This window comes from Heterocephalus glaber, unplaced genomic scaffold, assembly GCF_053883595.1.
Source record: "Heterocephalus glaber isolate CG9 unplaced genomic scaffold, H.glaber_assembly_v1.0 deba00001428, whole genome shotgun sequence".
NCBI lineage: Eukaryota > Metazoa > Chordata > Mammalia > Rodentia > Bathyergidae > Heterocephalus > Heterocephalus glaber.
Genome location: NW_028258293.1, coordinates 13,666,350 through 13,680,297, shown reverse-complemented (window position 1 = coordinate 13,680,297; position 13,948 = coordinate 13,666,350). Strand labels below are relative to the sequence as shown.

The following is a 13,948-nucleotide window of genomic DNA, read 5'->3' as shown; positions in this document are numbered from 1 at the left end:
GCAAGCACAGGGTCCCGAGTTTGATCCCCAGTACCAAAAAAAGAAAGAGTTCATGAGGCACTCATTCAATGCACCAGACTCTCCTTCACATTAAATTACAACATACCTATGTGACTCTAACAGGTAGAGGAGAAATGTGGGATCCTGCAAAGAACTGGGATTTATTGGATTAACCCTGAGAAGTACAGAACTACAAGATTTAGAGTCAACCACTAGTGGATATTTACTGAATGTCCACTATACCGTATTCCAGGAACTGGACAGGTCAAATTCATATACTTTGCAAAGTAGGAATCATTAGACCTATTTCATATATAAAGAAACGGAAACTCCAAAATTCAAGGCAACTTGGATTAAATCACATAGATAGTAAATGGCAAGGCTAACACTAAACACTAGTCACCTTGCACAGTCAGGAAAAGTCTTTACCTCAGCAATCTCTATCATTAGCATCTTTGCTGAGAACGTGGCGCAGACCACACTTCTCTTTTTGGACTTACCCTTCCACTCCCACTGCCCCGAGACAAAAGACTTCACAGTTTTTGCCACTACCAACAGGTGCAAATATAGTAGCTCCACGTGAGGACCTCAATGATCCATGGTGACCAAATTCTCCAACCCTCCTCAATAAGGATGACTTAGCAGCAAGAGGTTGCCGGCCCCTACCAAGGTCTTCTCTGAAGGTATGTGAGGTTCTGGTGAGAAGAAGGGGCCCTATAGTTCACAAAAAAGCACATGCCTTCAGGATCTCCTTCATACTCACAACATGTCTCAAGCAGGTAGGTTTCCTACTTTCTTTCACAGATAGGGACACTGAGGTTGGAGAGTAGGGCTGCCCAATTTAAGTCTAATAGGAAGCAGACACAGGACTAGAACTAGGTCTGATTTCTGGACCCCTGATCTTGCCATGACAGAAGCATCTGGGAACTCAAGCTCTGTGGCCTAAAGGCTAAACACCTGAGTTTAAATTTCAGTTCCACTATTTATAAGCTGTGTGATGCTGGGCTCATCAACACTTACCAAAATCTCATTCCCCACAATTGCAACTTGAAGGAAATGTAGCTGAGTGCTTCCAGAGTTCAATCCCCATCCCTCCCTTGGGGCGGGGGAGATGGGGACACAGTGCTGGAACTCTGGTAGCTCTATTTTTATACAACCACAAAGAGGAAGAAGCAGGACTTTCCCGAGCTATTTCCCCACTCATGTTAGGCCTGAAAGGCTTTAGTCACAAAAAAAGATTGGCGGGGGGGGCCCTGCCCTAACTTACATGGAACAAGCTTTCTCCCCTTCAAGGCTCCACTTGGTTTTCAGATCACACCAAGATGACTTTGAACATGCTCTTCCTTACACCCGTTCCTCTAATCTATCCTTCAGTGGTACTGAAGCCAGGAGATAAGGCAATTTAGGCAGATAAAGTGCAAGTCCTGATTAGTTAACTTAAACTAAAAGTCAGGGCATAAGTAAATTAACATACCCAGACTATGGGGCCTAATATAATGTAAGAGACAAGAAGAACACTCTTTAACGGGAGACCTTGGTGAAAGTAAAATGCAAAGAAAGTAGCTTGCTTTCCAGATGTCAAAGGCCTACCTGCAACCAAGAACATCCCCACTTTCTGTTACAAACAGTGGTCCCCAGCACTGTATAAAAACCCAGTAGACTTAAACATCTACAGCATCCCCTTATGGAATACTCCTCTCCAAGTAGCAGAGAGCACCTCTTTTATTCTTTCTAAAAAACACATTTGGCCATTTCCCACCACTTACTGCTTGCTGTTTTGTCAGCTTCAATCTCCATTGCTCCAAAACAAGGACCACAGTACCTGGGGGGCCATCCTGGATTAGGTCCCACAGAATCTTGGATTTATGGCCCTACTGAGGCCTCACTTCCATTATCAAATTGACCATGTATTTGACTCTCTTCCTCCATAGACTGAGAGTCACTTGAAGGGACAGTGCTTTCTTTATTGTTTTATACTTAGCACCTGTCTATATTAAGTTTCCTATTATATTGTAGTAAATTACCACAAATTTAGTAATTTAAAACAAAACAATGTACTGCAGGTAGCTATTTTTAAAAACAAGTAAAATAAATATATAAACAAGAGCCCAGCATGGTGGTTACATGCCTGTAATCCCAGCACTTTGGGAGGCTGATGCTGGAGGATCACAAGTTTGAGCCCAATCTGAGCAACTTAGACCCTATCTAAAAATAGACATTTAGCTCAGTGGTTCCGGGCGCCTGCCTCGAAAGCGCAAGGTCCCAAATTCAATCCCCAGTACCAAAAATAAAATTAAATTAAATTTAAAAATAAAAATAAAATATAAAAAGGGCTAGGGGTATAGCTCAGTGTGAAGACCCTGAATTCAATCTCCAATACCACCAAAAATATATGCATAAAATAAAAAATAAAAGGAATACATTTGTTATAAATTGTATAAAATGTCCAGGGAGAAAAATAGTTTGCGACATAGAAATTAAAAAGGTATCTACTCAGAACATGGAAAGCAAGGAGATAAGAAAGGTTATTTATTATAAGAATGTCAAACAATGCTTATTTATAGTGGTGAAAGAAAACAATCTGAGTGTCAATGAATGGAGAAACTGATAAATATAATTTGATATATTTATATAATGACCACTATATAGCATTTAAGCTGAATAAATTAGATGTCTGCACACCAACAGGAAAATATCTAATAAGAAATGTTAATTTTAAAATGGATAGGAATGCATTTTTTTCCCTCACAGACAAGCCTGTATATTGTCTATGGATAAAAATACATGTAAAGGAGGGCTGGGGATTTACGTCAGTGGCACTGCACCTGCCTCGCAAGTGCAAGGTCCTGAGTTTGATCCCCAGTACCAGAAAAAAAAAAAATACATGTAAAGGTACTATATAAAAGAGACTGGAACTGAAATAAACACACACACACACACACACAATCATCATCTTATGTTTCTAGAGGTTAGAAGCCCACAATTAGCTTCACTGTGCTAAAATCAAAGCATCAGAGCTGCATGCCACAGGAAGGCCTAGGACAGTGACGGCAAACCTTTTAGAGACAAGTACTCAAACTGCAACCCCAAACCCACTTGTTTATTGCAAAGTGCCAACACTGCAATTAAACCTGAATACTGAGGTTTTTAGTTTTTTTAAAAAAACTCATACATTAATATCTTTTGTCTTTAAAGAGAAACAAATAACACACATGCACCATAGGTTCACCACCACTGGCCTAAGGCAAAACCCATTTCCTGCCTTTCCCAGCTTCTAAAGATTAACCACATTCCTTGACTCCTGGCCCCAGATCCCTCCATCTCTGTTACCTTTAGCACATTACCTTCTCTTCACTCTCTCCTATGGGCCCTTCTGACTACACAGGCCCACCCAGATAATCCAGGATAACCTCCCATCCTAACTCCTTTCCCTTAATCACATCTTCCTTTACTTTAATGACATTTTTAAAAATTATCTGTACTAGAACATCTTTGCAATACATAATGGATATAAATTTATCATGGAGAGTTGGTACATGTACATACTGAATCTCAATTCTTTTTACTTCCCCTCAACCCATAGATTTCCTTCTTTGATCACATCTGAACGTCTCTTTACTCCATGAGGTAACATAATTACATAGAATCTATACCTCACCGGGGGCTATCATTTGCCCTATGTCACTTTCAAAGCAGCTAGTGCATAGCAAATGCACAGTGACTCTATGCCTCGTGTGGTCCTAAACCACTGAGCACTTTCTTGGCTAGTTTACGGGGACCCAAAACTTAGACCCCATGTTCTGGCCAAAATCGCCAAAAGGATGGCCTGAAACCCACTTCTCTCTATATAACCTGCAGCTCTGTGTTTCTTCAGCTGACTTGGAAACTGCCCACACCTTGACCTTCACATCATTGCTTTAGGATTTTCCAAACTCTGAATATTGATTTTTCAAGTTCTAAAAGTACAGATCCATGACTCAATCCCAAAAATCATCCAGTAATCGCCCTTTAGGGAGACTGACAGGCAGTCTCTTTCTTCCAGGAGCTCACAATCCACATGGCGTCATTACAATGACAACAGAAGCCAAATGGTAGCAAGATAAGGATTCTAACACTTGACAGCAGGAGTCAGGTTAAATACCACACATTGTTTGAAATTCTATCAAATTCAAATCTTAAATTAGCCGGCTATGCAGGCAACCTAGCAACCCAGCCATATTCTTTTCCATTTGAACCTGGTACCTAAACAAGATGTCGGGTCCCAAAAGGAATCAGGCCCCTAAGAAGCAGATAAGGTCCACAACCCTTGTGGAATACAACATGTGTCTGATTATAAGAGATGGATGCATTGTTGGAGCACAAGCTGGGCCCTGAACCTGACTTGCCAAGATCCTCTGTTGACCCTATAACCTGTGACCCTGGATTTAATCCTAAAATCCTCTGTGACCGTGGGCTTCATTGACCTCTCTGCCCACTGACACTTACCAGTAAGATGCCCAGTGACTAGTCTGTCTTTACTGAGGGCTGTCTCCCTTCTTCCTGCTCCTAAAGAAGTAAAGATAGCCAGGCAAGTCAATGCATTCCAGGACAGTGAAAGTTGTTGTAAATGTTAACCACACATCACCCACACTCTGCCTCATCCCTATTTAACTTGGACTTCCACTTTTTTCCTTAAATAAACCATACAGACTCTAGCCACATCTTAGGTAATAATAACTGCCAAATGATGACTTGGCAATTAAAACAATTAAAGTTTTAAAATTCACCCCTACATATTACTCCTTATCATTTCACGCCTTGGTGTGAACTAGTCTGAGTTCTGCTCCTGACACAAAAACTATTCTGTATGCCAAGGTCACTTCTTTTCCCTGAAACTCAGGTTTCCTCAAAAAGAAAATCAAGATGATGGTCTAAACAGACCTTTCCTCCAATTTCAATATCGTGAGACTGATTATCAAGCAGCCCAAATAACCAAAAGAATCCAAGTAGGGAATCTTTTAAAAAACAAAACAAAACAAGGAGGTGTAAGTGGTGGTGTATGCCTATAATACCAGTGGCTTGGGAGGACTAGGGAGGAGGATTACAGATTTGAGGCTAACCTGGGCAACTCAGCAAGACCCTGTCTCAAAATAAAAAACAAAAAGGGCTGAGACTGTAGCTCAGCTTTGGTACTGTAGCCCATTACCAAAAAACAAACAAACAAACAACAACAAAAAGCCCAGACATGAATACCACTCAGTATATAGTACAGTTATCCCTCAGCATTTTTGAAGGATTGGTTCCAGGTCCTTCTTGGGCATCAAAATCTCCAAATGCTCAAGTCCTTTATAAGAAACAGCCTAGCACTTATATAATTTGCATCCAACCTTCACTCGGTCTCCTGAACACTTTAAAAGATCTCTAGTTAAAACACCTACTATACAATAAATGCTATGTAAACAGTTGTGATAAGATACTGTTTAGGGGATTATTAAGAAAATAATCTCTACTCATTCAGTACAGATGAAGGGTTTTTTTTCCCAAATATTTTCAATATGTAGTTGGTTGATTCTATGGATAAGAAACCCACAGATACTGAGGGTCAATTATAATTAGAATTATTTATTTTAATGAGATAGGGGAGGAGCTAAAAGAATAACAAGAAGGTGCCATAACCTCCTTTATCTCAAAAGACCCTGACTGTGCTTCCCTTTCCCAGGATACACTAGGTCTGCAATTTGCATAAGATAAAATACTTGGTTTTGTAAAAGGACAACCTAGACTAGAATAAAACTTGTGTGGTAGTTTTGTCACTTTCAGAAAGGCATTTAACCTCTTAAGTTTCTATAATTATAAAATGGGCAATACCTCCTTCTCAATAACTTATATGAAGCACTTGAAACAGAGCTAGATACAATAAATGCTTGCTATTACTAGTATCCCTCTACTAAAACTGGTTAAGTGCACATATGCATCTCTCCTTAATTTTAAACGCTGAAAGGTATATCTGGCTCATCTTTCTCTCCTACAGTGTCCAGCACTATGCCTGCCTCACATAAAATAAAGAATTTGTAGGGAAACAGCATAAAGGAAGAGTGCCAGCTCCTAGGTAAAAAACCAGATGTGCCCAGAGACATATAAATACCAAGCAAATCTTCCCAGAGCAAAACAAATGTCCTTACTTCCTTTAAAAAAAACAAAATTTTTATCGGAGCATGGTGGCTCACACCTATAATCCCAGCACTCAGGCAGGTAGACAGCTGTGAGTTTGAGGCCTGCCACCAGGCTATATAGTAAGTTCAAGGCCAGGGTGAACTACATGGTAAGACCCTGTCTCAAAAAAAAAAAAGGTTTTTAAAAATTCAACAACATATAAACACTGATTGTCTTTGGTGCTTGATCCACAATTCTCTCCTTCTATCTTCTTTTGTAGTATTTAAATTTTCCCACAATATATACCCAAGGGAAAAATTATTAAAATTATTGCAAGGATAAATAAAACTGCTTGCCTCTGAGTCAGAAAGTCAAGAGACATAGAGTCCAGTCTTTGCCAATCCATATCTGGCTACCTGACCTTAGGTAAGTCATTCTACTTTCCTGTAAAATGAGAGGGACTACACCTGCTCTGATGACATCAGGTAGTAGGAGATGCAGGACCATGCTGTGGAAACTCTCACTGTAACCAGAGCTCCAGAACCTCCTAAACACGCCTGGAGCCACCAGTTGCTTTTATTTTCTATTCCAAATCAGAGTTTTATTCCCTTTACGTCACACCTTCATAAATGTTGTTTTTGTGATTAAAGAAAAGAATAACCCACAAGGCTGTAGTCTTTTTCTCATCTTACAAGCATACTACAAGAGCAATGATAATGAATTTCGGGCTGTGATCATAACTCTCTGTTAATGAGCACCACCCGTGTTTGAAACACAGCCAGATCTAGCCCTTATTTTCACAGGGTGCTTTGTTTCTTCCTTTTTAAAACTTTTTCTAACACATTGGAAACTTCAGACCTCAGTGCACACTCAGTGCAACAGAAGGAAGGAAGCAAAACAGCTAACCAGTGTATCAGAGAGAAAGATGGATGAAAACTCTGAGCCTAAGGATTGGCTCTAGACCAAACATTTCCCCTGCCTAAGGTCAACTCAAACTGGCAACCTTTTTCTGAACAGGCACCACTAGGCAGAGTGAGTGCAAGATGCTTATATGCCAGGAAAAAGCCATTCAAAGGTCACAGCTACAAAGATGTTGTGTTCATGAACTCCACATAATGTACTGATGGGGCAGAACGGGGCCCCAAGAGAACAAAGTGACCAATAAGAGCCTCTTTTATCCAGTTTACAAACATCTAGACTTAGCCTGGGACATCAGAGTAGGTCAATGGAAGCAAGGGGCTATGCAAACATATTGTAGAAACTTTATGGGAGGCAAGAGGCCCTCAGATGCATGAGTTCTAACAAAAGGTCAGCTACCTAACAATAAAAACAGTAATTCCTAACAGCGCAACTTCCTCATCAATAAAGTGTGGACAATAATTACCTGCATTATAAATTGTTGTAAGAGGCCAATGAGACAACACACGAAGGCACTCAGAACAGTGTCTGGTACCCAGTAAACTATCAATAAACTGTCATACCACATTACTGGTTGCACACTGGTATCCCATTTGATCACAAGAATAACTTGTGAAGCAGGTTTTATGAGTCTCACAGGACACTGGCTCAAAGAAATAGAAGGACTTGCCCAGAGTCACGCAACTAGAAAGTGACAGGGGCCTGGTGGACCTTAGGACTAACATTGCATAATCTTAGCTGCAGCAGGAGTCTGAGAATGCTACCTTCCCCTTTCAGTGGTGCTATATATCTATAATCAGGGAGCCATGGGCCTCCAGGGCTTTTTGAATATAGAAGGCTGGAAACCAAGTTTGACATAAAAGTCAGATTAAACCCTTCCAGGGCAGTTGTCACATATGACCCTAGGAGCCTGGATATGGTCTCTCATGGCTTCACAAAACGACATTTCTGACATTCTTGTTTTCTACATAATAAAACCACTAACTCAGTGAATGATCCAAGGCCCCTGTAGCTACCTTAATTAATTAAAAATAAGAGTTGTCAATTAGTAAGGACTATGTTAAACTCTTTACAAACATTTCATATAATCCTCATAATTAGCCTAGAGGGTGGGAGGGAAAGAGGAAAGTATCCTTATCCCTATTTTAACAGGCAGAGAGGCCCAAGGACACAAAGCTAGTAAGTAGCATAGAGAGAGTCTGAATCATAATCTGCAGAGAAAAGGCCACACACTGCCTGCCTCCATTAACCTTTCCCTCTCTCCCCCTTGTTCCTGCATACCCATTGAGCATAAGCCTAGAATACCAGCCTCTTTTCCCCTTCACCAGAGAAGGTACAAACCCCAGGGAAGAATGCAGTGCTTTTGCAAACCAAGACTGCAAGGGCCATCAGGGTCTTTAATTCTACCTCTCCTGATCTTAACTGATTCAAAACAAACCTTCAGAACACCCCACACTTATGGAGGAAAAGGCTTACTTATTGCTGAGGAACACAAGAGCCACCACCATTCAACCCATTTAGGGTGGATGAGCTTGAGCAGAGTCAAGACTGCCTGAGTCAGGACAGAAGTGTCAGCTGATACTGAACTCACACCAACCTGAGCCACCCAAGGCAAACATTAAGGCACAGGACACACAGAATTCCAACTACTCTACTCAGTCTCTGGTCCCACAACCCATAGTGACACTGATACCCTCATCCCACAATATCACAGACTCTCTGATCACTGCCCTCTTGCTCAATTCACAGTGGCCAAGGGCCACTACTACTCATCTCTTCAGACAATCACCTTAGGTAGCTTTCCCAGGCAATGGCTAGCCCGTTATCAAAGAATTTTCAGCCACCACCACCAGACCAGAAGGTAAGCAGACTTTAAGATTAGGGAGATTTCACATAATAGAAAAAAAGCTTGTTCGGGGCTGGGGATTTAGCTCAGTGGTTCCGCTGCCTGCCTTACAAGCGGAAGGACCCGAGTTTGATCCCCAGTACCAAAAAAAACCTTGTTCCTAATCAGGGCCACCACCAAACCCAGCACACACTGTGCCAGCAGCTCAGGGCATGGCTGGAGAAAGCAGCGCTCAAAGTCAGAACCTCCCTGTGTATTGAGGGGAGGGGACCCTCAGTGTACATACCACAAACCCGGGTAGAGAAACAAGTATCACCAATTCCTCAGTTGCCAGGGGATCAGGACCAGCTGACTCTATGAACCCACACCCTCCTTCATTGGTTTTCTCCCTGAAAGGCTGGGATGGGACTCTTATCTCCGGGCAGCCATCTGACTAGCCCAGCCCATGGAGATCAGGGCAGGCAGGCAGGTAGATGAACCCAACAAACCAAGTACTTACTCAGTGAGTGGACAGAAAACTGGGGTGAGGAATGTGGGGGAGCACAGCACCCTGTGCCAGCCCACCTCTGACCTGATGCACAGCCCAAACTCAGAGCTAAATGCTCCCACCTGCACTTGGCCTCCCAGAAGCCCACTCCTTGCCACATCCCACACCCCTTGTGTTCCCAAGACTGTGAACTTCCAAGTCATGCTTGTCTTCTCCTCGCACTTGCACAATGCTGCCAGGAAAGCTGCCTTTGGCACCTCTCCCCAGGCTGCCTCCAACAGCCCCCATTCATCCCCAGAGCCCAGCCTCTCCCACACCCTCCTTTTAAGCCTAGGCCCTCCCACTGCTACTCTTCAGGTCCCATCCAGAAGGATCCCAGCACACAGCACACCTACTGCTTCCAGGAAGCAACATTCCCTCCCTATCCAGAAGAGGCAGAAAGTAACTACCTGAGGGAGGAGCTTCACTCGACCTTCACAATTCCCTGCTGGGACCTCCACTTCCTCTCTGCGGGGGACCCTGGGAGAGGCAGGTCAGGGCTCCCCCTGCCAAAGCCCACAGGCTCACAGACCAAGGCTTGAAAATACATCCCAGGGCACCTGTGGAGTGTGTGCAAATGCCTTTGGGCACTGGGGCTGGCACAGGATAGCATTTTTCAGAACCTGATTCTGCCAGCTAAGAGGACTCGGCTCTCACACATCTGGTCTGAAAGCTTCATCAGGAAGCTGCCCTAAGACAGGGATGGGAGTGAAGCTGGTTCCAGAAGGCAAAGAAAGAAAGGTACAGACTATTCCAAAAACGATGAAATCTGAGGGATGCTCCCTGCCTTCCCCACGTAGCCTGGGCCATCCTATCAACAGGGAAAGGGGGATCCCTTCCACAGGAGTGTGGATGAAGGTAGGGAGGGGCAATGCTTGAATCATCAGGAAACAGACTGCAATACCTTGGGTTTAAGCCTTAGCAGTAGTGAAAGGGGAGGAACGTGCAACCTACCAATCTCATTTCCAGATTCTCTCTGCAGCCCAGACACATTAATAATTAACTTGCCTACCCAGGGGCTCGCCTGGCACTGCCATAAAAGATGAGTAATGGTACGGGGGGAGCCCGGCCCCATGCCCGCGGACCGACGCCTGAAACAAAGCCTCTGCATTCCTCCAGGAAGGTGTGTCTGAAATCAGCTGTCAAAGGCGAGAAGCTGACCCCTTACCTCCTCCTTGGCGGCTCGGGGAACTGTGAGTAGAAAGGCACCGCCAGGAAGAGGAGGTGAGCAGGTGCCCGGCGCGCCTAGCGGGACGGGCTCCGAGGTCGCCTGTACCCCCCCCCCGACACCCCCGTCCGCCACTGTCGACCCAGTTGTCAACGCAGCCCGAGCGCCTCCGGGGCCTTGGGTCCCCAACCACAGCCAATTTCGGTAAGCCGCGCTGTCAGCTGAGAGAATCCTGTTACCATGAACGCAGGTTGTACTTGGAGACCTGATTCTTAAAACAACAAGGCAGCTCCCTCGGTGCCCTTCCCGATGAGTAGTAACCCGAAGCCAAACGCCAGCTGAATGAATTCTCTCGCGGAAACTCCAGGGCGAGCTGCAGCTCCCATGCCGATGTTCGGCCCGAGCGAACCGGCTCGTGTCACACCAAACACAAAGCACCCCCGGACGCAGCCCGTGCGCCCCGCGACCTCCAGCCCGCAGACCCCCTAAAGTTACGGCGCGTGCACACACCTGCAGGGCCCCCTCGGCGGTTCCCGCCAGCCCCCTAAGGCTGTGGGACACGCGTCCTCGGGCCAGCACCGCCGCGATTCCATGCGTCCGATCCGCGAGCCCGGTCGAGCCACTGGTCAGCAGCGCCGGGCGACAGGGCGCGCCAGGGCCTCCACGCGGGCGCGGCGCATCGCGCGCCCTCCGCGTCCTCCCCGGGCCCTTCCCGAAGAGCCCACACCCATTTGACATCAGCGCCGACCCAAGCACGTGGCGCAGCGCCAGACGGCGGACCCTAGCAGGCCAGAGCGCAACGCAGGCGCTGCCGCTGGGCCAGGACGGCGCGTCCCGGCACGGCACATTCCTTTCCTTGCAGAGGATGCGCAGACGGCAGGCGGCTGGGCAGTGGAGGAGGGGAGGGAAACCCGCGGTGGGGGCAGGACCCAGGGCCTCGGAGCGGCGCCGCTCTGGCGCCTGGCCAGCCACCAACAGACCTGAGAGCCCTTGTGGCAAGTATCCAACTAGGGTGAAAACCAGGATGCAAGTGACCCGGTTTGCTGGTTTGCTGTCCTCAGCCCCCAAGGAGCCTTCCAAGAGCCTTGACCTTGAATTCTCTTCCTCAGAGTGATACAAGAAAGACCCTCTTTAAAAACAAATAAACAAACGAAAAAAAACCCCTGCTAAATTGCCAGGGCTGATTCTGACAAGCCAGGAAAGACCGTTTGATTGGATGTGGATGCTGACCCCATAGCCCAGAGGCCACTGTGAGTCACCCAGAGAAGCCGACCATACCGTTAGCTTGTCTTCACACCAGGCGCCTCAACTACGCAGCGTTCCTTCTTTCAATGCCCTTGGCAATAAGGGACCGCTCTCCTAATTCTGCAGGCAATCAGAAGCAGCAACGCCCAGCAGCCCACACACACACTTCTAATTATTCATTAGCATCCATCCAAATATTCAAATGTTCAAACATAAATAAACCTCAGTATGTGCCAGGAGAAACAGACAGAAGATAAAGTTCCTGCACTCACAGCCCCTGCAGTGGAGAGAGAGCTACACTAAATACAGAACAAAGCCATCACAATGGTTCCAGGAGTACTAGAGGCAAAAGGTGCTGGAAGAAAACGCAAGGCCTAAACTGTTTTGGCAGTCTGGGAAGGCTTCCTTGAGGAAGTGACGCTTGAACTGCGCTTAGGCATGAAGATGAAGGGAGTTCAGGTAGAGTCTCTGGTTACTGAAGTATAAACTTGCTCCCACTCACAAGTGGAGACGATTAAGCAGAAGCAGGTGGCCATGCCAGGGACACCTGGGCCTTTGCCCTGGAAGGATACAGGGCTGTGTGTCCAGAGACCCTTGTGTGTCTTCTCATCTAGCCCCTGACCTGTGGCTGTCTCGCCCCAGTAGAAAGCACTGACCAGGGAGGCAGGAAACTTCATTCTGGCTCCAATTCCATCACCAATTTGCTTTGTGGCCCTACAGCAATCCGTTCCACTCTCTGCTTTCAGAGTCTTATCTAAAATAAGGGGTTGCATTTGGGCATACTTCATACATTTACTTCATACATTTGTAAACTCATATTGCCTTTTGGATAAATACAGAAATATAATTCACATTTTGTAGTGGGTTGGGGGGCGTTTCTGGGAACTGAACCCAGGGCCTTCACACTGAGCTACACCCCCAGCTCTTTTTATCTTGAGATGGGCATCTTCCTAAGTTGCCCAAGATGGCCTTAAACTCAAGGTCCTCCTGCCTTAGCCTCCTGTGTGCTGCATTTACAGGCATGCACCATCACACCCCATTCTGTGTTCTATGATGAGAAGACACCAAATTATTTTCTAAAACTACTGAATATGCTTTTTAAACTGCATATACCTCTTAAGTAATAAGTAATATGCTGTCTTTAGATGTTGCTGAAGATAGCTTGGAGGCAAGAGTAAAGAAATGACCTCCAAGCTCACCACTCCGTTATCTGTCTCACCTTTCCACCAGGAACCTGGCTACCAGCACATATCCCTAGCTTTGTTTTCTTTCTTTCCTGGACAAACTGGCCAGGCAGTGGAACAGAAGCTCTGGGTCACCCCCCACACACACACACACATACAAAAGGGCATGTTGTAGCAGACTTTTTTGAATGATAATTTGACCCTTTTTTTCTTTTTTGGTACTGGGGATCGAACTCGGGATTTTGCGCTTGCAAGGCAGGTGCTGGAACCACTGAGCTAAATCCCCGGTCCCGACTTTTTTAAAGTGTTTTTTTTGAGACAGGGTCTCACTCTTTACTTCAGACTGTAGACATTTTTAAAGGAAGCATACAATGTTTCTGGGGACAATTTGCCAATATGAATTAGAAGCCTTAAAAATGCTCATATCCAGATGAGTGTGGCCTTGCATCTCAGCTATTAAGGAGGCTGAGGCAGTAAGATCACAAGTCAGTTTTGGGCAACTCAGCAAGACCCTGTCTCAAAATAAAATTTTTTAAAGGGCTGGAATGTAGCTGAGTAGTAGAGTGCCTGCCTAGCATAGGTTCAATCTCCAGCACACACACACACACACACACACACACACACACACACACACACAAAAGGCATTCATATCCTATGATCCTATGAACCATCAATTCTGCATCTAAGTATTTATCCAAAAGATGTAATTGTGAGTGGACTCAAAGATTTATCCACAAGGGTGCATTTCATCATTTTCATAACAGCAAACAGTTGCAAATGACATATATGTGTAACGAGATTGGTTAAACTGCGATATGTCCTTACAAAGGAATAATACATACATTAAAAATGATACATATATAAAATATTTACTGTAGAATAAAACAGAAGATACTGTGTGTGTGTGTGTTGTTTTGGGGAACAGTGGC

At 45.0% G+C, this 13,948-nt stretch overlaps 1 protein-coding gene across 25 annotated transcripts in view; it reads right to left on the bottom strand.

The window, feature by feature from the left end:
* Plekha7 (pleckstrin homology domain containing A7) overlaps window positions 1–13,948 on the bottom strand; it is a 227,912-nt gene that overhangs the window by 131,995 nt on the left and 81,969 nt on the right. The window contains exon 1 of one of the 25 annotated variants that reach the window (XM_087211264.1): window positions 11,869–13,788. The exons of 23 other annotated variants lie outside the window; for them this stretch is intronic. Coding sequence is in view for 1 of the 2 variants with exons in the window: in XM_087211259.1 (XP_087067385.1) it covers window positions 11,101–11,183 (83 nt within the window). In the remaining variant the exon portion in view is untranslated. Of the gene's footprint in view, window positions 1–11,100; window positions 11,308–11,868; window positions 13,789–13,948 lie in introns of those variants that run through there. One more of the 25 variants, XM_087211259.1, reaches the window with a different exon arrangement.